We start from the raw sequence: 24,782 nt of genomic DNA on the forward strand, positions 1-24,782 counted from the left end.
TTCCTCAAATACTGAAAAACTAAACAATTTTAAAGGTGGCAATTTGCAAATATGTGCATTTTCGCTAAATAATCTTAAAAAATTACCTCAGGTGTTCATGTTATACATCAGTAGTTCCAAACTCTGCTAATCCAGTTGAGCAGAAAATCTTTGTAATTTGTACACATAGAAAATTTAAACACTAAACTAAAATACAGAGCAAATCTCAGAATTGTTACAGATTCTTAGATCTTTCAACAGAATTAAAAAAAAATGTGTAATAACAATTTGGCAAATATGCAACTGTGAAACAGCTATCATATAAATGATAATCAATTGGCCATAACATTATCAATGCCTGCACTATATATATATATATATATATATATATATATATATATATATATATATATATATATATATATATATATATATATATATATATAAATCTGGATTTCACAGACAGCTTCTCCCGATTCTTCTTCAGATGTTCCCTTTCCCAACATTCGCCACATACATGTACCGCTCCCACTGTTGAACTGCTCAGTCGCTATGGAAACGGCACAATACCCCAGTTGATGTGAACAGGAACTACACCAGGGGTGTTCAACCTTTACGAGCCATTTTCATCACTTTCCACCAAATCAAATTTAACTGGAGCCGCAAAACACATTAAACTTTTACAATGAGGTTGACACGGCTCTTAAAGTTTCATACATAGTTTTGATATCGGAACATAAAATGTGTCTTCTGTTGCACTATTGAAGTTTCGATTCTCATTTAGGATGATAAACATTTCATTACATTTTTAGTTGTTTAGCCGTCTGATTACAGAGGTTTCAACCTTCTTTTTCAGGATTTTGTAGACAATTTAGACATGTTGGAAAGGAATAGAAATATTTTATTAATTCCAGAGGGAAATTCTTCTTTTAACTATTTTACAAAAATGATGCCTTTTCACTTCAGTCACGTAAACAGGGCTTCAGGCGGTTTGTGGTCGCACATCCACGACAGCAGTTATCACCACTGCTTCATTTGAGATGCTCGCTCGTGGCTCAATTTACAGGCAACTATTAAATCCACAACATACTGAGACCTGCCTCATTAGTCCGACACTTGGAGCGGGAATTCAGAGCCAGAGGTCACTAATGAGAGGCCCGGAGGGCCGACGGGAGAGCACAGGCCTCGGCTGGAGGCCGGCCATGTCAGTCCCGAAGTCACTTTGAGCCAAATGAAATCGCATCATATGAGCTAAAAACACCCGACCAGCGGCTTCACGGCGCAGTGCGGCAGTTTATGACGACCCTCGTCGGATGCGCTGTTGCAGAAACAAAACAGGATGTGAAGATCAGTTTGCAGGATTCAGATCGGACGGCGTTCTTGGTACTCACTCCGCTATGTCGAGGTATCCACAGGAGGCTGCGGCGTGGAGGGGGATCCAGCCCTCATTGTCGGGCTGATTGATGCACGCTCCGTGCTCCACCAGGAAAGTCACCATGTCAACGTTGTCATCGATGCATGCCTGAACGAGAGAGAAGAAGCAGAGAGAGAGTGGGGGGGGGGGGTTAAGGCCACTGTAAAAAGCAAAGGACCATGACGTGCCCTGTGTGTGTGTGTGTGTGTGTGAGCTCATGTCAGCGGGACGGACCGCTCTCCGGTTACAAACGTCTTGCAGGGAAAGAGCGTTACGCTGCGGCTGATAGATTGCCATGTGTGTCCAGAATTGTTGGGGAATTTTTGGCAGCCGGAGCGTTCCCAAAATGCCTCCGCATAGCGGGGCTGCTTGAAATACCACATAGCATAGTACTGCTGATTGAGGCGTGGAGGCACTGCTTGTGGATGGGTGTAAACCACATGCATTTTAAAGTAAATACTTGATTCACTAAAATACACCCCCCCCCCAAAAAAAAAACCCCAAACAAAAACTAATGAGGCAATATAGTTCCACTAAGTCTTTACTATGAGGAGGTCTGTTTCCGCCACAGGTTCAATTTACACTAGTTTCCTCCAAGACAAAGTCCTGGTTGATAGACTGAGAAGCTCGGGAACGTCAGACCTTCAGATTACACCGTCTCTGCGTAAATGATGTCGATTTGGACTGAACGCTATTAGCTAGCAATACGATCAATATATTGTATTATCGAGATATTGTTGCGTTATATGAAAATGTAATGTAATAGAAATTTAAAGATGTTGTTAAGGAAAAGGTTCACCCACCTCCAATTTTTCATTGTATTTAATAGCTTAAAACATGCGTTTTATGAATATTTTGTCAGCATATAATGTACTCTGTTGTGTTTTAGATGCACTCGGTAAAATACTAGAAACTACAAACTATAATTCATGACCGTCTGCTTTACATCGATACTACTTGTTTGAAGTTGCCGATGTGATTGAATGTTAATTTGTAAACATTAAGAAAAAAAAGCATATTTACAGGTAATAAACAACTGTATTCCTCATGTTTGCATCTTTAAGTAGATTAAGGACTTCTTCCAGTGATGCTATATATTATATTTAGTTATAAGGATATGCATTTTAAACTGCACTCAACATAATAGAGTACGGCTAAAAGAACACAAAACTCAATGTATCAGAAACAAAAGCTGGGTGTGTTGGGAGCAGCTATTTAAAAACAAGCTAATAAATATCAAATAAAACAATAATAATACAAACTGGGCAAAAAAACAGACAAGCTCTCACTTATATATATATATATTGCACAAGTATACATTAGCAGCAACAACACAAACTGTAAACGCACAAAGACCGCTAGACATTAAAATATTAAGCACCGAGCAACATTAAACAAGATCAGAAGTGGAGAGCTTGAACTTGGGTTATCAGAAATCAACACAATTGCTTAACCATTTTCTGAAACCAAACCGCACACAGCAGGCGAAACAATGAAAACAAAAGCAGAACCCCGAGCAAAAAGAGCAGCTGCCAGTGGGAGGCATCTAATCCAGGATCTCTCAGCTGTTGCATGTTTATCTATAAGTTGAGGCTGAAATATGAAGCATAGTGTGCATTAAATCAAGAGCTGCTGGCAAAAAAGTATGCAAAATCTGCATTTTTCAAGCAAAGTACAGCTCTCAAACATGTAATTCCTGTTATCTGCCTTCGTCGAACCACAGCGTCTCATACAACTCATTGTGTTTCAGTTCAAAATGGACATTTCTGCAATTCAAATCATTTTTGAGCTCCCAATAAGACGTGTGGCGTAAACTGCTGACGTGGTTCAGTCAAGGCGGCAGAAGTTGTCGATTTTGTCGACTTTTTCTGCTTTTTAGCCTACGATATCTGTAAAGTAGCCACCGTGTGATGTTGCATAGATACAGACAGATGAATTTTACATCTTTCGTGTGAGGAACTTCCTGTTTGAGCAGCTTCCTTAAAGTGTTCCTGGACGTGCCAGAAAGGCGGAGATCAGACCTGGTGCAAACTAATGGTTGAGTAAACATTCACCGTCACTTCTGCAGGCACTTACAAGAGAAAAACGCAACGAGCTCATTGCTCTTTTCTTGAAATCACCAATATATGACCATATCACCGAGCTCTACAAGCCCAGTTGCAAATATTAAAAAGTGCATGTGATTTAAACACAGTAACACATTAAGACTGCTCCGTCCCAGGGCGTCACGGCAGATCATGTGATTTGCACGTTTCACTTGCCTCGAGTTTTTACCCCAGGTGCCCTCCCTCACATCCTGAACAATTTTAGGGCTGTTTACACAACATCGGTGATGGGAGCTACTGAAAACGCAACTTTTTGGAATCGATCAGACTCCGTCTCCATGTAGACCGGTGAAAACAATACTTTCTAAAAATGTTCGCCTTGCGGACGACGGAAACACTGCTACTGTGCATGCGCACCACGACTGGAGCAAGTAGTTCCTCTGCACATGTGCGAGTACATGGATAATAACAAGGTCATGTAGACATGAAAACATGTAAACATGAAACTTTTCTGAAATGAACCCAAAATCGATGCATTTTTGAATCGTCATGGAAGCAGGACCTGAAAGGACATTGTTGCCAGATCCAAAGCAGTGGGATTTGAACCAGCAAACTCGTGCTGGCAAAGACGCTTTCCTAACTTTCAGGACTTTAGTCAAAATCAAATCCTTGTAGAACCTGTAGAGTTCTCTTCATTCAGAAACACAAAAGCCGTGTAGTCATGGAGGCGTCTCGCACAAAACAATGTGACAGGCAAAGTCCTCTCAAGAAGAAATAAAGTGACTTTTCAAGTATGTTTGCAGCTTTCCTAAACAGCTTGAAAGAAAGTCGTGTCCTCTGACTGCCACCGTGGTGAAGAATTACTACAAACATTAGAAATCTATAAAACGCAATTGCCACTTATTGATGTCTAAACTCTGCCCCCGACTCCTCGGATCCATCGGTGAACACCGTGCCTGGACCGTCTCACTCCGTCCTGTGGTTGCTATGGCAACGGGAGCGCCGACCAAAAGAAACAGAAACACGTGAACACGCATGGCTGTCTCACGTTCGGGGCACACGACTATCTGGCTGGAATCCTTGTCCAAATTTGGGCCGTTTACAGCAGCGGGGCTGCAGAGAGCCTCGGTGGAGATTATCTGTGTGTGTGCATGTGTGTGTGTGCGTGTACGTGTGTGTGTGTGTGTAGGATTTCAGAAGTTCACATGCTACAGATGGACTTTTTGACAAAGAAGAACAGATGATACCCATTAAATCCATCTATCGCCATCTCATCACATCAGCGTACGTTTCTCAGCGAGGACGCCGGGTCCTGATTTTTCACAGCCACTTCCAATCCTCAGAGGTTCATTACCGTGCCGTCTCCTTCTGGAGTAAAAATGAGGACAAGTGATTGTGCTCCGCTGGCAAAACCCGAGAGTTTTTACACCGACCTGGCAACCCACTAATCCTCACCCGTCCTGGTGTTTTCAAGTGAAAGCGCTAAATTTGGTTGCATTCTGGTTGTTAGTTTAGGCAAATGATGGTTGGAATCACTGAAAACGCCACTTTTTGAAAACGCTCCAGCTCTGACTCCACGAAAACTAACAGCACCAACTCCAGCCTTTTCAGCGTGTCTGCCGTCGCAAAACAAAACTTTCTAAATCCTCTTTTTTTACCAAATTCTAATCTCCACCTTATAGGTCTGCTGAATCTTTTTTTAATGGTTTGTTAAGACATCAAAACACTCAACTATGCTCAGGTTTTGTGTGTTAAACCATTGGTGAAGCAAACATTATACTGTTTTCTTATTAAAAAATGCAGAAATTAAAGATGCATAAAAAGCAGAAAAATCAGTGTGAAAACCTTCAACTAATAGCTTATTAATTTAAAGTGGAAAAATATAGACAGGAGGTTCTTGAAGCATGAGACGCAGGAAAATGTGTCCCAAAAAAAATCCCCATTTTCTCACGAATAGCTCAAGGAATTGGAACATATTTCTATTATTACCAAAGCAACTGGATTCAACATTTTAACACTTCAAAGATCGTTGTATGAGTTTTTCATTTTTCCAGCTTACAGTTCAAATAGAAATATAATGGATATGTTTTCAATATCCAACCTCCTTTATTGGTTTATTTTGAGGGAATAAACAAAGTCTCCTATTGGTTTACACATGAGATAAAATAATCTTAACGTATTTCATCGTCTTCTGACAAATGGCCTCATCCAGTTTCTTCTTTGGAACAGAGTTTATTGCCTCCGATGCAGCTGTTGTACATCCAGCTCATATCTCAGCAGTCAGATGGTGATTAGCAGTTTTAAAAGGCCTGCTTCTCATCTGAAAACTCTTCCCTGCACCCTCATCCAAATCCTCCCCCTCGCCCATTATCTCTTCAAAGTCTTGTCCTGGCCTAAGAATGGAAACGAGCCCCTTAAGGTGAACGGTGATGGCTGCGACCTCCCTCTTGGCTGCGTCACCGCCGACTCCTCCCAGCAGCGACCGGAGCCCAACAAAGGTAATCCCCCTGATGGCGCTGTGATTGTCTGTGGTTGACAGGTGCCGGAGACACGGCCTGCATGGAGGGTATGCTTAGCGTCGCCGCCCAGGGGACAGCGAGGAGCGAGTGGAACAAAGCCAAAGATGATCATTACTCCTGCAGCATCTGAGAGGGCGAGCGTCTGTGCAGCATCTTTCGTATGTGCACACATGTGCGCCCTCAATCCTTGTATGGTCCAAACCATACAAGTGTTTCATAACGGAGAGACGGCGTCAGGAAAAGCAGGGCAAGGGCACGTAACCAATAATTCAAGTTATATTAGGAAACGCTGTGGGCCCTAATCCAGTCTCGCACATGACGGTCAGCCCCCCCGAGTGACATATAGAACCTGTACGGAGCTTCGCGGCGGAGCATTCAGACGTGCTGTGACTCACTCGCAAACAGACACGTCGCCATTTAAACCTGTTTGGCCAGTGCGCCTCGCAGGAGGACGGAGGAGGCCTCTTCAAGCTGGGAGTCAATAAGATGGAAGGGAGAGAAAAGAGCGAGCCGAAGAGTGAAGAACACAAATCTGAGAGTGGTAATCACTCATTCCGATGGGATGAAAAGAAAGTCCTTTCCTCCAACGCTTTATAGTCCAGGGTGACATTCAGCCCAATTTCACTGGAAGTGGGTCGGGTCAGTAAAATAGCACCATAAAATAGTGCTACTGTAACCTTAGATTAATACTAATGCTTTTTATAAATCAATTTTAAATCAATTATAAATCTATACATTTAAATTGAAGTTTGTCTTTATTGTGGCACTGAGTATACGTTTTGATAAAGTCCATGTTTTCCAAAACCAAACCGAAAATTACTACAATAAAACATAAATCCAATTTTATTAACGCAACAATGAGGCATCAGGAAGAGCAGCCCCACTTGATAAAAAATGTGCAGTTAATGTCATTTGTTATTTACATACTACAGAAGGTCATCCTAAAACCTCGTTCGGGCCCACGGGCTGCATGTTTGAACACGAGACTTCTTTTACACTCTGGTACATTTCAGAATGAGGGTTTATGCTTTTATCTGAGTCCATCTTTTTAAGTACCTGCACTTCTACCGGAGTAAAGAACGGGAGTAATCTGGGTACTCCTGGTAACGGCTCAGGCTCGTTGTTCGCCGTCGGTGTGTGAGGAGATGCAGCAGGACGCTGCTCGCTCTGATAAAAGCTCCTCTAAAATGGAAACGGCTGCTTTCTGGGAAGTTGATGTGACAGCAAAAATCCAATCAAGCACGAAACCGATCGATGGACTCCGGATGCCGCGTTTGATTCGTCGATGGGCTTTAATGTACATGGTCCTCAGAAAGAGGAGGTTATTCCATTAGGCTGTGCAGGGTGTGATTGGAAAGGCACAGAACTACAGTAACGTAAAGCAACACAGAGTCGGCATCACATTTCACAACACAGGAGCAGGCTGGAGGGATTCAGTGGAAAACCGTGGAAAAACTCCACATAAAGGCTCTGAATCGCTTCAGGAACATAGAGGGGAAAGTGGGAAAACGGAACTTTGTGAAAATGTCCATTTTCCATTTCCAATGTCCAAACGAATGTCTAGTAATGTTTATAGCATATTGTTCTCCGTGGTTTCGTTACAAATACATACCAATAGCGCCAAATTATGAACAGACATGCTCACGAGATCATTCACAAGTTCAAATCCTTACAGATGCGATGCCATTGTGCCCTTTTTCTGGTTATTAATCTACAAATCTTGAATCAAGCCATTAAAAAAAGGATATGAGGTTTGTGTCAAAAGCTTTAACTTTACTCCTAAACACACATATGATTTGATAGCCGAGAAATGTACTTGGACACTCAGATGGTGTAATAACCGTGACACTACTCCAGCGAAAACACAAAGGCTTGTTAAAAACCACTGAAATGACACCGATGTCTGCATCACTTTATATTCTGCCATAATGCTGTTCCATATTTTAAATTATACTGGTACAATGATGCTCAATACAATTAAATATTTGTGTGCACAAAAGCTAATCGAAAGCAGAACTTTAGCCGTTATTGAGAAAGGAAAGAAGAGAAGAGCCGCCACCAAACTGCTCGGAGAAAGTAGTTCCACCACTTCCAAGGAATCATCAATTAACAAGGTGATTTAAAAGTTCAGTGGTGGGATTAATGTAAAATATGTAACACAATGAGATCATACACAGCTGCCTGATCCTGAAATCATATGGATTATTTTGGATCTTAGACTCAACAAAAAAGATGGGCTAATCCACTCTGGGAGGAAAAAAAAAAAAGAAGAAGAAGAAGAAACTGCTGCACCCATGACGTGAGACTGAGAAAGGAGGCTGGTCTGTTGCCACGACAGCAAAGCCAAAGAAAGAACAGGGTTAAGACCTTGTAAGAAACATAAATAAATAGAGAAAAGACTTCATTTTAAAGTGCACGGGGGTTCTTCACAAAGCGCCTGACAGCGGTGCAGAAGGCAAACGGCCGGTTGGTTCAAAGATGTTCCTGTTGCAGACGCCACCTTTTATGTACAATGAAGAGCCGACCTGGACTGTGACCCCGAGAAGTCTGTGTGGCGACTTCAGAGCTGATATAGAAATGTCACACGTAACTGTTCCATACTAAAGTGTCTTATTGCCATAGCAACTTGATCGCGAGTTATTTACCAAGGTTGCTATTAAGGGCACGGGTTAACTGCAGTCCTTTTTACGCAACCGTTCAGAAAAAAGTTCCACCTTACGAGCCTTTATTTAAAAAAATGTAATAAAATTAAATGTTTCCGGTGGCTCCGAGCACCATCATCGTGTTAACACGCAAAAATGCAACGGAATTCTTCTGTTTTTACGTGAAAACATCAAGTAAATGGGGCCCCGAGTCTGAAGTACAACGTTCAACCAAAAACCACCACAGGGAACTATTGTACACCAACATGACATTGTACTTCACATCATTGGATTTTAGGGGTCCAGGGCAACGTCCTTTTCCTTGAAATTTTGAGAATAAATCATGATTGAAATAAATAAGAGTGCTCACATCAAGACTTCAAAGATTGAGCACAACACATGTTAACATTAATATTTTCTATTGTGAAGAACATGAAGAAGTCCAGTACTCAACCTAAAATTACCACTTTCTTACCGATCTTCAAAACTTCCGTCTTATGAATGAATTTGAGCCACAATCCAGAACAATACAGAAACAGCAGTGTTTGTACTTGTGCCACGTGTTTTTCCACCATTCCCGGCTTTTACTACCAGAGTTCACAACTGAAATCCAACATGATGGAGTCATAAAAACACACCAGATGACCTGCAACAAGCTCATAAAATGTGCTTTTACATCGTCCAAAATCATTGATGGCACTTGCACTGTCGTGAAACCTGAAACCGTTTGTTCAACGAGTTCCTCCTGTTATTGTTCAGGGCTACTGTATGTGTATGTGTGTGTGTAAAAAGGCCCGGTGTTTTTTGTTTTGTTTTTTTTAATCTGCGGAGAGCTCGTGCAGAGAGCTCCAAGCTTAATTTAGCAACACTCCACATCAAGGAGACACTTGAAGACCCCTCCCCTCCTCGACTTCCTTTTGTAGCGCCCTCTGATGGACGACTGGAGCAGAAAGTCAGTGGCCCGGGCTGCCGGCTCACTGGCGGCCCAGGAAGGCGTCAGTGGTGCACGTCCATCATGGCATCCAACCGAAACTTCACCGAATGACGAGTTGATTCCAATTTACCAAAGAGTTCCACAAAGGCGTCATTCAAACAACTCCGTGTGTTTAAAAAGATTCCTGCACATGAACAGACACATCGCCAATGAATTACATGTGATGCTTCAGGCACACATAACTCAGCTGTTCCTTCAAGGTCACTTTGTACAGACGAAGATAAAAGATGCATTCAGTGGTAAGCCACATACATTTATTTTCTCTCACCTCTTGAGGCCTCCACATTTCAAAAGCGTGTTTTTGACATATTGTTAACAATACACAGCATTTCATTGTAGAAAAAAAAGCAACCAGAAAGGATCTCGAAGGACTTTTTCTGCATTAGGGCAAAAAAAGTGACGTCTTCCCGTGTGTCTTCTGTCAAACATGGCATATAAAGTCATTTCTAGCTGAACTGAAATGAAGCAGTGTGGAACACTGAGCTCTCTGAATCCGTGTCAAGTGTGAAATGTGCAAGTATTGTTGCCCTGCACATCATTTTCCGCTTTGTTGATATTCTACATACTTCAGTGATCGATGAAAAGCTCAATTCAACAAGCACACGGATTCCAGTTTGTAAGGCCGTACTTCTGGGGCCTGGTTGAGATAATGCTTTCGCCATAGATGCCTCGACTTTACTTTAATGGTGACCTTCGGCCTGTAACCACATTTTAACCATTAAATGGAGTAATTGTTGTGGAATCCAGCGTTTTGGTGGTTTGATCACAAGTTGCAGGTCCCACAAGGAAGGCAAAATGAGCGCTCTCTCACAGATCCAGCCAAAACTACATTTTTCCTCTCTTTTCCATAGTTGTATCTGACCTTGCACATAACTGGGATTGTAGCTGTTGTTTGCCAATGTCAGCGAGTGTTTCTCAACTCAACAGTCACATATTTCAATCGAATGGCAAATCCACTTTACAGTTGAGTCGTGAGGAGCAGTTTTCTGCTCCAGTCACAGCGTCTCTCTGGCAATGATGTCAAATTAACATAAAATTAGGCTTGCTAGCAGCACTATACAGGTTCATGTTTGAGTTGGATATGGAGTCGTTTTCTGATGCTCACGGTACTGCCAAAACATCTCTGGTTTTCCAACCCCAAACTCCTTTGAAGTGAATTAAGAAATATAGATGTACATTTTTGGCGGTAATTCACAATGACATGGATGTTTGAATGTTTAGCCAGGGTCGACACACAGCCCAATTTCACTTTGAGTGATTCAGACAAGTAAAATTGTGCCGTAATGACTTTTATTTCTACATTTTAAACTTTTTCTTTGTTGTGACACAGAGTATATGTGTGATGAAAATCTCTATATTTCCGTAAAACCAACCAATAACTAACAAAACTGACTACAATCTCAACATTAGGCCAATTTGAATGAAACCTTCTTGTGCAAAACAGTGAAATGTCCCCAAAAAACTTCTATAGCTGTTGCATGATGAATGCTTTTACAAACCCGCCCACCTCGCACGCTTTCATCAACAATATCTCAGTGTTGTGTTGCGTCTGCTATTCGTTTAAAATATTCTGTTTTCCTTGAAATCTTTACCATTTACTTGGTGGTTTAGCCAGATTGGAGCTGGTTTTGACCCCTGGTTTAAGAGATCACGAGGTAATACCTCAAAAAACCACAACACACAGCATCCAGTGTTCTCAGACACCGACTGTCTCAGGGAGGCTTCGGCTTCTCTCGGCGATATGGAAAGAGGTAAAACTGCTGTACTCAGACAAAACCCATCAGTACCTGTCAGAAAAGCCACAGGTATTCCTGATTACGGAAACATTGTGTGACCAATCTTTAGAGGGAAAGGAGGTGTGATGCTCAAGGTGTTAATTACAAAGCTTAATAACACGGGACTCAAAAACGGAGACAATCTAGCTCCCGTATGAAGCAACACCATGGACAGCAAAGTAACTTCTGCCGGAGCGCTGAGCTGGCCTCTTGCTTGCTTTACTCCTCTCCCTCCCCCCTCCGGTACTACAACTTCTCAGTGCAGCCACAGAGTCAGAAAGCAGCAGCAAAGGCCCTGGACCAGCATACCAGTGGAGAAATTCCCAGATAAGTAATACTCCTAGCCTTGGGGCTTCAGGCATCAGCGCTCTGGCCACTCCTGCCGGGCTACGTCATTGGCTCAGAGGCGCACAGCCACTTCCACAAAAGGAATTCCTTCTTACCGCCTGCATATAAGTATGAGTATGTTACGCGGCGGGATTTGCGTGCATGTGAGCATGTGCGGGAGACGGGTCAACCCAGGAACACAGCGCAAACACTCAGAATTCAAACTACACACCGAGGCAGAGAAGTGGAAACTGAAAGTGGGTTTCAAAGAAATACAGGAGCGCAGCGGCTTGTTGGGGACGGCCGTTGTGTATCTGGAAGCGTGTGTTTACGACTGAGACAAAGAGCTCACAGCTCCCGTGCTATTGGCAGGGTTCAGGAGGCCAGAGGGTACGAGGGGGAGGGTTGAAGCGCTGCGGGGCGACCAGCTGGGTCCCTACGCTAGATGAGCTCTGCAGGGAGCTGGAACCAGACTGCTCACACACACACACACACACACACACACACACACACACACACACACACACACACACACACACACACACACACACACACACACACACACACACACACACACACACACACACACACACACACACACACACACACACACACACACACACACACACACACACACACACACACACACACACACACACACACACACACACACACACACACACACACACACACACACACACACACACACACACACACACACACACACACACTTTAGTGCTGCTACCGAGGACGACCATATATGGCCCTGGGATTCCCGTGGAAAAAGAAGACCAGGACTGAGGAAGAGGGAGGGGGGGAGGCCGGTGAAGATCATAACTGTATGTTTCACTTGGGCTTTTTCGCTGGGCTGCCAAAACAATGGACTCACTTGAGAGCCAAGTTTGTCTCCATGTGAGGGGTCCAAAGGCGAGCGAGCCGGGCAGCAAGGCGGGAGGCCGAGGGGTCGCACGGCCACGGAGAGATACAACCTCTGTTGATATTTCCATAGAATAGTCCCCTTATGTGGAGGCTTCTATACAGACAGCAGAGAGCTCAGTCAGCAGTCAGCCACAGTGGACTAAAGAGGCATTGAGTATCTCGCCCCCCACCCCCCCCAACATGCTGGCACTGTGTCGGCCCGTCACGCCGACCGGCTCGAGACCCAGGAGGTTAAATGGATGGTGTAGATGCCAGCCTCTCCCTTGCAGGCGTTGCACAAATTTATAGCTCGAGCGCAATGCACATAAAAGGGTTGACGGCATCATGTATGGAGCAAGACGACGTCCTTATTTTAAGGCAGAGCTGTCGCACTTATACAGACCGATTTGATCTCTATTGGAACTTTCTACAACTATTCCTAACAACTGGAAGGAAAAAACATCGAGGATCAACACAAACACACATTCTTCACCAATTCACCATCACAGTATAGCGTCGATGCTGATGCTATTAAGTTCGCAATTAAATTAGCTATCCTCCACTAATCTCCTGCTTCGGGGCTCAGAGTTGCATTACAACTTCTACTTTCACTGAAACAATGCGACAAATTAGGAGCAGCAACTGTTCTGGAAATATTTGTGTTGTGTTTAAAAAAAACAAAAACAACAAAAACATTTTTACATTTTTGTTTTTACAGGGCCAGAGAGTGAACGTTTGAGGGCTGTTTTGTTCCACAGGCCACGTGTTTGGCAACCATGCTATATATTATCAAAAGAACTCGAAGAGTATATTTGATAAATATGTGACTCGCTAAGACATGAATTGGCACCTTAAACTTGGCCAATTCTGACAATGGGAGGCCGTTCTACAGCAGCCGTGACTGGAACCAGGGTTCCCTACACTAACGCTGGACATCAGATAAGAAACCATTACATTCGATCATTACAAAATAACTCATGAAGCTCTGTAGAAAACGTCCAAACTGGCTGACAGAATTACTTTTTATGTTGGTCTGACTTCAGAAAGCTCTGTGATGAAAGCAGTGGCTTCATGAAAACACGCGCACAGGCATCCATGTTGGGCTCGTGTCAGTGACGGACTCTGAGGGGAGTGGAAGAAGTGGAGCCTCAAAGAGGAAATGAGAAAAATAAACAGCCACTTCCTGTTCCTCTCTGGCCCGAAGTCTCCAACACGCAACGCAGACCCCTCCTACCAATGCCACCTTGGTGAGGACAGATGAGCAAGAAAAGCTCAGAAATACACTGAAAACACTTGGGGGGGGGGGGGGGGGCAGCCAGACAAAAAGGGCGGCGTATGCAAATTAAATCCGATAGTAGCGACATCAATATTTAAGAAGTCCGCTTTTTAAAAAAACATGACGTGCATTAGAGATGCAACCATATCAAAGTTTCATAACACAACTGTCATGACTGATCATCTACAGTATTGAGATATCAAAAAGTACTCAAACACCACTATGGAGGAGTAGTCTGGGTAGTAGATGTGGATGGTTTTGTTTGACTTCTAGCAAGCCCACTTAGCATACCGTGCTTTCATTAGCACACGGTTTGTATTGTTTTTTTGGTATAACAACAAAAAAAATAGAAACGCATTATGTGATCCCAACCTGGGGTCTTGAACCCCCTTGAGAGGGCCCCGGGGCTTTGTCTGCTCGCAGGTTGTCGAGATCAGAAAAACACGTCTCAGGAAACAAGAATAATATATGTTATAGAATTTAGAATCTTCTTGATCCCAGTTTTTCCAATCTACTCTATATAAAATCAGAGAAACAAAATGCCCTTATTAGACAACAGAAGGTGGGGAATCTCTGTTCTATACACACACACACACACACACAGCACAACCCCAGTTGTTTTGGTTCATTAATTATTCATTAACATCTCAGCTTGATTGGACTCAGTGACCTCACATTCATGCTCTATAAAACAAAGACATTTGGTCTGAGGACATATGATTAGACATTCTTATGTTTTGGATCTCTTTGTATACAGTATATGTTAAAACACGCCATCACAAAATAAAAAAAAGAAAAGAAAAGATATTGGTCTTCATGGCTGACGTGCCCAGTCCAAATTTATAACCGCAAGATTTTTTTAAGAGATGAAAAACAGATATACACGACAACAAAAAGGCCACACTTGCGCAAGTCCACTTGAATGGCGAGTCAACGTACTCAGCCCGTCAGCCTGTCAAGATCCAGGCCCATTTACTGACTCTGACATTTATCTGCAGGAAGAGGCTCAACCGCACGCTCTCGCTCACAGGAAAACTAATGAGGGGACGACAGGCTCACTTAATCTCACGACCCGTCAGAAACAACTAAATCAATGGGAGGCATAAGCAAATGAATGCATAGCTTCTTGTGCTCGTGAGCAACTTTTAAAGATTTGAAATATCTGGTAAGCCCAGTACTTTCTTGGCAAATATTTGCATAATACATTAAAACTGTAAGACTTCCTTAAATTTTAACTCCTTGTTTAAATGGCGAATGTAGAAGTAATGAGGGTGCGAAAGCAATAGTTGTTGAACAATAAAGGCTTGTCACTGTTTCCACTTGCCTCCTTAAAGGTGCATCCACTTTTACAACAATTGGAAAGAATGCAAGCTCGTCCCTCCACAGACGACCAAATTGGACATTCTGCTTTAATTGAGCTCGCCCTTCTAAATAGACAATGAGGAATCCGGCGTCTCTGAGGTCCAGGTGTTTTCAGTTCAAAAAGCAGCTCTTAAAAACACTCGGCGTGAGGCTGCCGCCGCGCAGATCACAGCAGGGTGGCTCGGAGACGACCCGGCAAGAGAGGAAGACAGACACGATGCCACGGGGAGGGAAATAAAAAACAAGTTGAGGTCATCCCGCAAACATCTTGGAGAGAAGGTCATTAATGTGTGGAAACACACCTGACCAGATCCTTTACCGTTAACTGTCACAATCATTCAATCTCATAACGCAGGACGAGACGCAGCAGTGTGTGTGTGTGTGTGTGTGTGTGTGTGTGTGTGTGTGTGTGTGTGTGTGTGTGTGTGTGTGTGTGTGTGTGTGTGTGTGTGTGTGTGTGTGTGTGTGTGTGTGTGTGTGTGTGTGTGTGTGTGTGTGTGTGTGTGTGTGTGTGTGACAAACGCTCATCAAAGACGCACACTGACATCAGCAGAGAGGAGGCTGGTTAAAATAGCTGCCTTTGGTGTGAACTTCTCATTTTCTTCTAAATTCCTGCACAGCGGCTCTGCCTGGTTCCAGCGACGCAATAATTACGTCTGGCTCAAACCTTTAGCATGACTTGTTTAAAAAAAAAATTTTTTTAAAGGTGCTTCATGTGGCACAAGGTGTACTCAGGGTCACGCTTAATGTCTGATTAACAAGTCACTGTAATGTCTCCATTAACATCGGATTACTATTTTTGAAAAAGTTGGATAAAACCGCTGCTCTATCATGTTGACTGCTAGCATCGTCTCAAGAGTTTGTATGTTAGCAGTTGATCAAAGGTGTTCAGGCCCCGTTCTCTCGATATTTCAAGTGAAAACGCGTCGTTTTTATGTTTTCGTTTCAGAAAAATGTTGCGCTTATACGGCAACTTGTTTAAAAACCATGCCTGTGTACGTGGAAACAGCACAAACACTGAAAACAATGTAGTTAGCTTGCTGTACCAATCGTGTGTGCTCTTTTTTTTTGTGATGAAACCACATGCACCTGCGTGCAGAGAGCAATACACTATAAACATTAACAATGACAGAACACGAGCAGACAGACGACCAATTTGGATTGTTTTTACAGTGACTGCCGACTATAAAACTACAGATTCGCAGGAGAATATGGACTGGGAGTCATGACACGACTTCTTATTGTTCAGCTTCTCGTGCACGTGCAGAAGAACTACGGCTGTTGTGCACATGACTAGTAGCACCGTTTCAGAAAAGCTGCGTTTGTTTTGTCCATTAGCACAGCTGGAGTGCTTTCGAAAAGTTGCGTTTTGAGTGAGTCTAGCACTACTGTTACAGTAAACGGAAACCCAGAGTGCTACAAAGCTTTTGTGTTTTCACTTGAAAACATTTTCGAGCGATTTAGAGTCACAAATTAGCCTCAAACAAAGGTGTTCAGACTTGTGGGGGTCAAACTGGAGCCGAGGGAGAACATGGAAACTCCCTGTGGGAACCTGGAGTCAAACCAAGGCATCAATTGACTTCCAAATACCTGATGCTGAACTTGAACCAATGAATGAATGAATCAGCCCGTGGACTGACCCAACAACGCTCACAGGCAACGCCACTAACCCAACGACAACACACCCGAGTTCACCGCAAGTCACCTTTCGCCATACTAACTGTCAGTAACTTGCACAACTGGTAACGTCCACCTCAGCTCATAAACGTGGCAGGAGCGTCGCACCGCTGAGGAATTCCCATTACGACCCCGGGTGAACCAGTTCAGACCTGCAGCGCTGCTCATCAGCAATGCTTCAGACGTGGAGATCCTCAGGTGGGGAGCCATTTATCACTGCTGTGCATTATCAGGCTGCCATAAAGAGGGTGGAACGCACAGTTCACGATCCGCTGTTTTCCACCAACCGTTCACTTTTCTCCTCAGCGCTATAAACGCGACAAAGAATTAATCCTACCACATAAACCTGGAGCACACCATTTATAGTTTGAAGAGTTTGGAAGTCACACACGTTGTGCCGACGTCGCCGTGTCACAATCAGCAGATGACCCGGCATCTTGCAATGTGTTGGCGCGCAACAAGAAAGAAAAAAAAAAAAGGCAGAAAAACAGCACGAGGACTTCCTGCCGTTGATTATGGGGTTGGTGCAGGAACCTGAATGAAACCGAGTGAGGCCAGCTTGACAAGGAGAGACCTGCCAATTACACACAGGTGAAATATAGCCGTCGTAGGGCTCCCATGCCAAATTTAACCCTCTCAGTCGTCAGGCGGCCTGATGGTGAAATAGATTCACTGGAGGCTGGTCTCCAGCTTTGACTTTCCTGACCTGCACCTTTGCGGTTATATCCAGAGGAGTGCTGGGTTTTGTCGTTGTCCGCCACCTTCAGTTTTGGCCTGCCAATGTGAACAGGGTTTTCCTAATGCTGCTCCCATTTGTTTAATCCAAGGGTGCCATAATAACCTTTGAATTTAAATGTTAAAGTTTCTTCTTTCTTGTGGCGCTGGGGAGTAAACGCAAAGAAACTCTCTATTTCAAAAAAACCAAACAATTACTCCAGAAAATGACTACAATCTCAACATGAAGCCAATTTTAATGAAAATGTATGGTGCAAAATACAGTGAAAGTCCTCAAAAACTTCTCCTATTGCATTATATGTATCTTTACTAACTCAACCTTACAGCATGGCTTTGGGGCTAATGCTAGCTTACTTGCTTTCATGGCAGCATCACTGATCTCGGCGTGTGTCGTCTTTTAACTCCTTAAGGTCACGTTTGAACTGCAACATTTCAAGTGAAAACGCATCATTTTTGGATTTTGTTTCAGAAAAGTTTCACGTTCACCTGAGACAGCTGAAATGTTGAAGCTGTAGGAAACCGTTACGGAGTATGTTAGAGGGTTAAATCCAGAGAAACGTTACTGTTTATTTCATAGGTTTCTACATACATAGATTTCATGATGCAATATTACTTCATCTCCTACCCTTATTCAAAGGCTGTAAATCCATCCTCATTTATTATTCCAATTCATGAAGACTGAAGAAACAAGATGCTGAGGAATCAATTCAAAAACAATCAGGCTTTTGTACACATTTTGGCCGAGTTTGTCCTAAACGTGGTTTTGAGTCACACACAAACATACATTGCACAATGAGCGCCAAACAGCTGTTTAAGCCAAAAAACAAAACAAAACAAAAAAATACTGCTGGTGAAATTAGAGTGTTGGAGCCAGACAAAGAATCAAATCTAGACGGTCTCGATCGTAGCCTATGAATTATTGAGTCACATCTTAATGTATTCAGCAATGTGTTAGACATGCATGAGTGACGAGGTGAGCGAGTCTTGTACCCCCTTGTTTAACAACAACGGTTAAGAGAGGAGCTGAGAGACACCAGGAGGTCCTGAATACTGAAGTAATTTAGCAGGATACCAGAGAGATTGTTTGGATTTCACTGAACTGAATGTGTGATCAGAGTTAGTGTTGTTATGTTGGTCATAAAGCTATCAGTAGCACAGCCCGGGAAAACAGATTCCAATCATATTCAGTCACACACCAAGACAAAAAGTACATATATCTGTTTGCTGTCATTGTTCAATCCATCCTGGGTGTCAAACACATTTTAGTTTTGGCCCACACACCTTATGTTTGGCAACCCTGCTCTAATGGGTGTTAAAAAAAGGAGGCATTTAAAAGGTTAAATGTTGCCAGAAAAAGGATTGATCCCTAAAAACCTTCATATGTGTCCAATAACAAAGTATTTGTACTTCATCATGTCCCATCTTAGTTTATCATAAACACCAAGTAATGATGCTTAAACAGTGATTAAAATACCAGAACCCGCCCTCCTCAGTAAAACAGAGACGTACTCTTTGAACCTTAAGGTTCACAACTAAAGCTAACTTCGGATCCATGGACCTGATTAGGGGGTCTAATCTGGCTTGCAGGAGTTTGTGCAGAAATTATAGAAAGAGTGATCATTTTTGCAATTAAAAGAGAATAAAATTAACCAATAGAGCTGATATGTCTTCTACAAATTGACCTACAAGATCAAAAAGACCCGCAACTGAATGTCTGATTAGCTTATTGCAAAATGAACACTTATGGATCCATGAACACCAAACTGGGCTGGAGGTGAGCCGCGGCTTAGCAGCAGTTTATAAACTCATTGACTGATTGGAAAGCACTTCAATAGGTAAGCTGGAAGAAAAACCTTAATTGTACATGAAAAGAAAGACTCACTCTATTAAACGAATGTTGCTGAAGCCTTTCAGCCACGTGCTGCACTCCCATAAAACCCCCCCAAGCTGCTGAAAAACTAAAAACAGCGCCGTGCCTCGCATCTCATCCTCAAAATATGTAATCGGAGGTAGTCCTTATCTAACAGTCATCAGATCTGGGAGTCATTACGTGGGCAGATCGCGGAGCTGGAGACTTGACAGATTTTCATAGATTAAGCTTTGTGTGTGTGTGTGTGTGTGTGTCTAACCTGCCTACCTATTGTGTGGGCAAACAGAGCAGGTGAGAGCGGCACAGATCCGTAATGTGATGTGGGAGAGGATGCCATCCTGTCTTCATCAGGACGGGATGAAGGTGGGGAGGGGGGGGGGGGGGGGGGGGGAGGGGTGCTGTAGCGAGAGCCACAGTAATTATGTAATGTGTTAATATGACTGATGCTGGTCGCAGCCACCTCATCATCTTCCACCACACGCTCTGCGATTGTTCCATTACAGACTCATGCAGCCGACTCTCCTTTGGAGCTGCCAAAGACTCTCTCTGTTCAGTCTGTTATGCAACTCCCACACTGTCCATGCAAATCCACCGACGCAAGCGACTAGCAACCTACCGAGTGGTCGCCATGGAGACGGAGCGAGATAGTGTTCATAGACTTTAGGGCCGTAATGAGGGTGTGTAATGTCAACAGAGCACGGGCATTGTAACGCCCGCTAAGCCGGGCTGAGGCCTGTCACCTCGGTCCCGGGGATCAGCGTGCGCCACGAGCGCCGGAGGAACAAGTTCAGGTGTGGGTCAGCGGGGAGATTTGCCTGCTGCGAAGCCACAAGCCCCCCCCCCCCCGTTACCTCCACTCTAATTGCCTTGATGGAGCTCAGTGGGCGACAGTGGTCCTCGCCCTGGCGTGGTACGGAGGGGCGGGGGTTCGGTGACAGCTGAGGAATGTCTTCCCCGCTCGCTCTTTGCTATGGTTTCCAGCGACCGTCATGCGAGGAATGCACGGGCCGGGACGACGGGGAATCGGAATGCTTCCCTCCCGAGACGAGGTCAGCCGACGGGATCCGGGACCTCTGCTCGTGCCCGGGACCCCGCCGTCACGCCGCCGCTATCCACCTGCATCTGTGTGCACCAATCTGTCTCAATCCAGTCCAAAACTGTGAAATGGCAGACGTGATACTGAATCTGATAAACTCTTATCAGCCAATCTGATTCGGATTTGGACGGCCCAGTAAGAAGATGGCAAAATAACACCGTGTACACCTGTAAACATTGTGACAATGACATCTTTAATGCTATGTTTTTCATCTGTATACACCACAGCTGCGAGACAATATAACAAGTACTACTCTCAGAAACACCAACAACCCCCCCCCCCCCCCTCCACATACCCCCAACATGGACAATTCACACGCTGCAATTTTAACTCTTGTAACAATGTAAATTATCTCACCTTCAATGTCTGATGAGGCATTTTTACTGTCGTTTTGCATACTTATTAATTATTGTTCATATTATTTTCTTTCACTATTCTTGTATTCATTTACTGTCCACTGGCTGCTGCAAATTATGTAACTCTCCAGATTGTGGGACAAAATAAGGAATGTCTAGCCATTATGACAGACTTGTTATTTTACAAGAGCTCTTTTCTTCTAATGCCCACTACACACGGTGTGATTTTAAACAATCGTATAAGTTCACAGCTAGCAGCTGGCATTTATACATTTGCAGAAAAATTGCAAAAGAAAATGTTTTTGTTTACATGCCATACTTTTGATGCTTATTGCCATTGTAGCCGCAAAGCATCCATTTGGTTTAAATGCCAGTGCTGCTGATCAGTACTTACTGCATTTCGATTGGTTGGTTAGTTGATGTAGGTCGCAGCAGTCATGATCACCACAAATATCCCACACCTTCTGAATTTGATCACAAGTTGTCTTTGGTCGCAAGACCGTGACAAGAGCCATCCTCAAACCCGTCTCACTGTGTGACAGACGACCACCGATTTAGAGCCAAGACCAAAGATCTCATCACAATTATTGCTTCCGTGTGAGTTGGCCAGAAATCACCAGTATAGAGGCAAAAAGATGTGCAAAAACATCATCTCTACTTGCATTTGTTTGGGATGTTCTTTCTAAAATCTGGGCAAAAACAAAAAGGAGATTGATCTTAAACCTCAAGCTTTGAAATAATACATTAAAATTCTGTAAAAGACCGACTTTTATTTAATTATATTTGACTCCAGTCTTTGTTTTTCACAATTACACAGCAATCTATTCAACGTCTGTTTTAAAAACAGCTCGGAGATTTGATCTAACTTGGAAAACTTGCTGTGTATTCGCTGCTGTAGCTCAGATAAAGAAATATTTGCATTTTATATGCTCTCTATCTGCTGGTTGGTGCAAGTTTTTGATCAATAGTTTCTTAATCCCAAAGGGAAATTATTTAAACCAATAGATGTGGCTGCAATGCAAGACCCACTATTCATCCAATGACAGCAGCTTGGGGTTCAAGGACACTTCCACAGGAAGAGATGGGGAATCGAACCTGGAGTACTTCAATGGAAATGACAATCAGTCAACCATGGCCGCACCAAAACCCCACAAAATCTTCTCTAAACACCACAGCACCACTCAAACAATAGTCCGGGATTATGTTTCTGGGCTTTTCTTTAACAAGTCGATTTTAAAGTGACGGCAGGTCGGCCGGTGACTCACTCGGGGACACAACCTCTCGCTTAAATGTGAGATTATAGCCGGCCACACTACAAAGCAGAGCTACAGACTCTGACTCATACCCAAACTTAGTATCATCTGCTGCAAACCCAGTTAGGGAGAACTTGTGGCAGTGGTATTTATAACCCCGGACTGGTCACCAGCGGTGGGAGTGATAGCTCTGCAGGAGTGACGAGTGACCGCGACACACTTCACAACAAAAGGTGGAGGTCACTCAGCCACCCAAACACTTTTACTTCATATATTTTTCTACTACAGCCAAGAAAAGCACTGAAAAGACAAGTGTCTTCAACAATGATCAACACAAACGCTTGTATCCTTTCGAAGACCTCAAAACCCAGGGATCACATGCTTCCCTGTAACACATACACACACACACACACACACACCAGCATCTAGTCTCCAGACATGGTGAGGTCTGAAGAGCGGCACTGCGAATTCTTTCCTCACTTGAGCCGCTCATCCCTGGACATCAGCCCAAAAAAAGGCAACGTTTCCACTTAGTGCGTTTGCACAGGGGGCCATGCTAAATCCAGACTTAAATATAGCCAACGATGAGCAGAGCTGGAGCTCCATTTAGTGCGATTGATAACTGCACAGACGAGAAATCAACTTGAGGCTTACACATAACAGACTCCATGTGCACACAAGGAAAATGATACTCTGGCTGAGTGAAACTACACATGTAGACATGAGTAATGATGAGGAGATATACGATGACATGACACATTTAATGTGTTGCTCCTTAATCATTTAAACATTCTACATGCATGGAGGAATAAAATCACAAGGCAAGTTCATCAAGTAAATCTTTATGCAACAGTAATGACTTGGATCTTTTATATTCTGATGAAAGAAAATGTCAAAAAAAAAAGCAGGGCGCTCACAGAAATCCACCTCTATGAATAAAGATAAACAATATGAGTTTACATCTGTTAGCTTGAATCCGTGCAGAAATGGTGTGCATTTAGAACTTAAAGCCACTTGCACGTAGCATCAAAACACATAGGGATACCGAAACGTGTATTTACACAGCAGTCAGCCAACTCTAAAGACAGAAAAGGGTCATTTTAATGCAAATCCAGGGTTGGATTGCATCACTGCTTTCTACCGAGTCACAACTTTGTGCAAGCCGACTGCACCAAGAGGCTCATACTGCAATTTAACGAGGAAGTCACTGATAAAGTGTAGATCCTGTTTGAAACGTGGTATGTGATGTTAAAGCAGGAAACTCGAGGTGCCATTTTCAGTATTTGAGTGGAAACAACCGAGGCTACAACACGAAGCTATCGTGGCTACAGTTAGCTTGGCTCTTTGACACTCCAGCTACAACGCTACGTATCAACCACATTCGGCTTTTTAGTTAGTTTTACACACAATGAGGCGATTGGATGTCGGTTTAGGAACAGAGACATCGCTGCAGTGTCGTTTCTCAAACCAGATAGTGAATGAATTGACCCCCCCACAACAACTAGCGCCTGCTAGCACTCAATGCTAACGTTAGCGCACACTCCGCTCGGCTAAAACCGAAGCGTTTCCACAACTTCTCTGCAGAAATACTGAAAATATCCCCCTTTGGAACGTTTCCACGAAACAACATGTGGAGTACCAGCACAGCCAGGTGACGGGATGTCGTTTTAACCGGCTGTCGGTAGCTATCGGAGCCTTCCAGAGGGAGGTAAACAACGGGATGAGAATGGCTTCCATTTGACAGGTGCTCCGGGGGAAGCGGCCGGCGAGCAGCGAGGCCCCGGGCCGGGCGCAGGGCTAGGGAGCAGCGGGGAGCACTGACCTGGTGGAGCGCCGTCAGACCGTCCACATTGGCGTAGTTGATGTCGGCACCGCGGTCGAGCATTCGCAGCACCTCCTCGGTGTCGCCGCTGGAGCAGGCGGCCAGAAACACGGCGCCATCGTCGAACTTCACCTTCGTCTTCTTCTTCTTGAGAACCGGCGGCTCCTGGTCCGTCTCCGAGCCCAGCCAGCGCTTCAACTGCTCATTCCGCTTCTGCTTGGCGTCCGCCATCTTCATCCCCCTCCTGTCTCGGGCTTCTTATCTTTCTCCGAGAGAGGATATACTTTATAGTGGCACTATCCCACCGCGCACTGGGGCGTGGGAAGGGAGGGAGGGAGGGAGGGCTGTGGAGGGGGAGGAGGAGGATGAGGAGGGAGGATGGTTCAGCGAAGTCTCGCGAGAAGTGTAGTCTGCAGTATAACGTCATCACGAGAGGATGATTATGATGATGGAGGGTGAGCGGGGTCAAATTCATACGGTCATTCAGACTGTGTAACACAATGAGTTATAGTCTGTCTCTCGGTGTGTAATACAATGTTACAACACACTGTGTTACACTGTGGCAACTCTGGGTTATACACAGTCTATAACTGTGAGTATAACTATATTTCACTGCTGTAAACACTGTCTTTTAATATTGTTTCCACACTGACAATTAAGAACCATTCAGTTCTACAACACTGTTATGCGTTACACACTGTGTTATACACTGAATTAGATAC

The 24,782-nt window shown here is 43.8% G+C and overlaps 1 protein-coding gene across 4 annotated transcripts in view; it reads right to left on the reverse strand.

Moving 5' to 3' along the window:
- Nucleotides 1–24,361, reverse strand: part of ppp1r12a (protein phosphatase 1, regulatory subunit 12A) — a 51,338-nt gene extending 26,977 nt beyond the window's left edge. For all 4 annotated transcript variants that reach the window (XM_080518121.1, XM_080518120.1, XM_080518122.1 and 1 more), the window contains exons 1-2: nucleotides 24,061–24,361; nucleotides 1,371–1,501 (exon numbers count right to left, since the gene is read on the reverse strand). In XM_080518121.1, the coding sequence (XP_080374247.1) occupies nucleotides 1,371–1,501; nucleotides 24,061–24,297 (368 nt within the window). In that variant the 5' untranslated portion in view covers nucleotides 24,298–24,361. The remainder of the gene's footprint in view (nucleotides 1–1,370; nucleotides 1,502–24,060) is intronic.
- Between the last annotated feature and the right edge of the window lie 421 nt (nucleotides 24,362–24,782).

Source organism: Blennius ocellaris (assembly GCF_963422515.1).
Source record: "Blennius ocellaris genome assembly, chromosome: 22".
In the NCBI taxonomy this organism is placed as follows: domain Eukaryota; kingdom Metazoa; phylum Chordata; class Actinopteri; order Blenniiformes; family Blenniidae; genus Blennius; species Blennius ocellaris.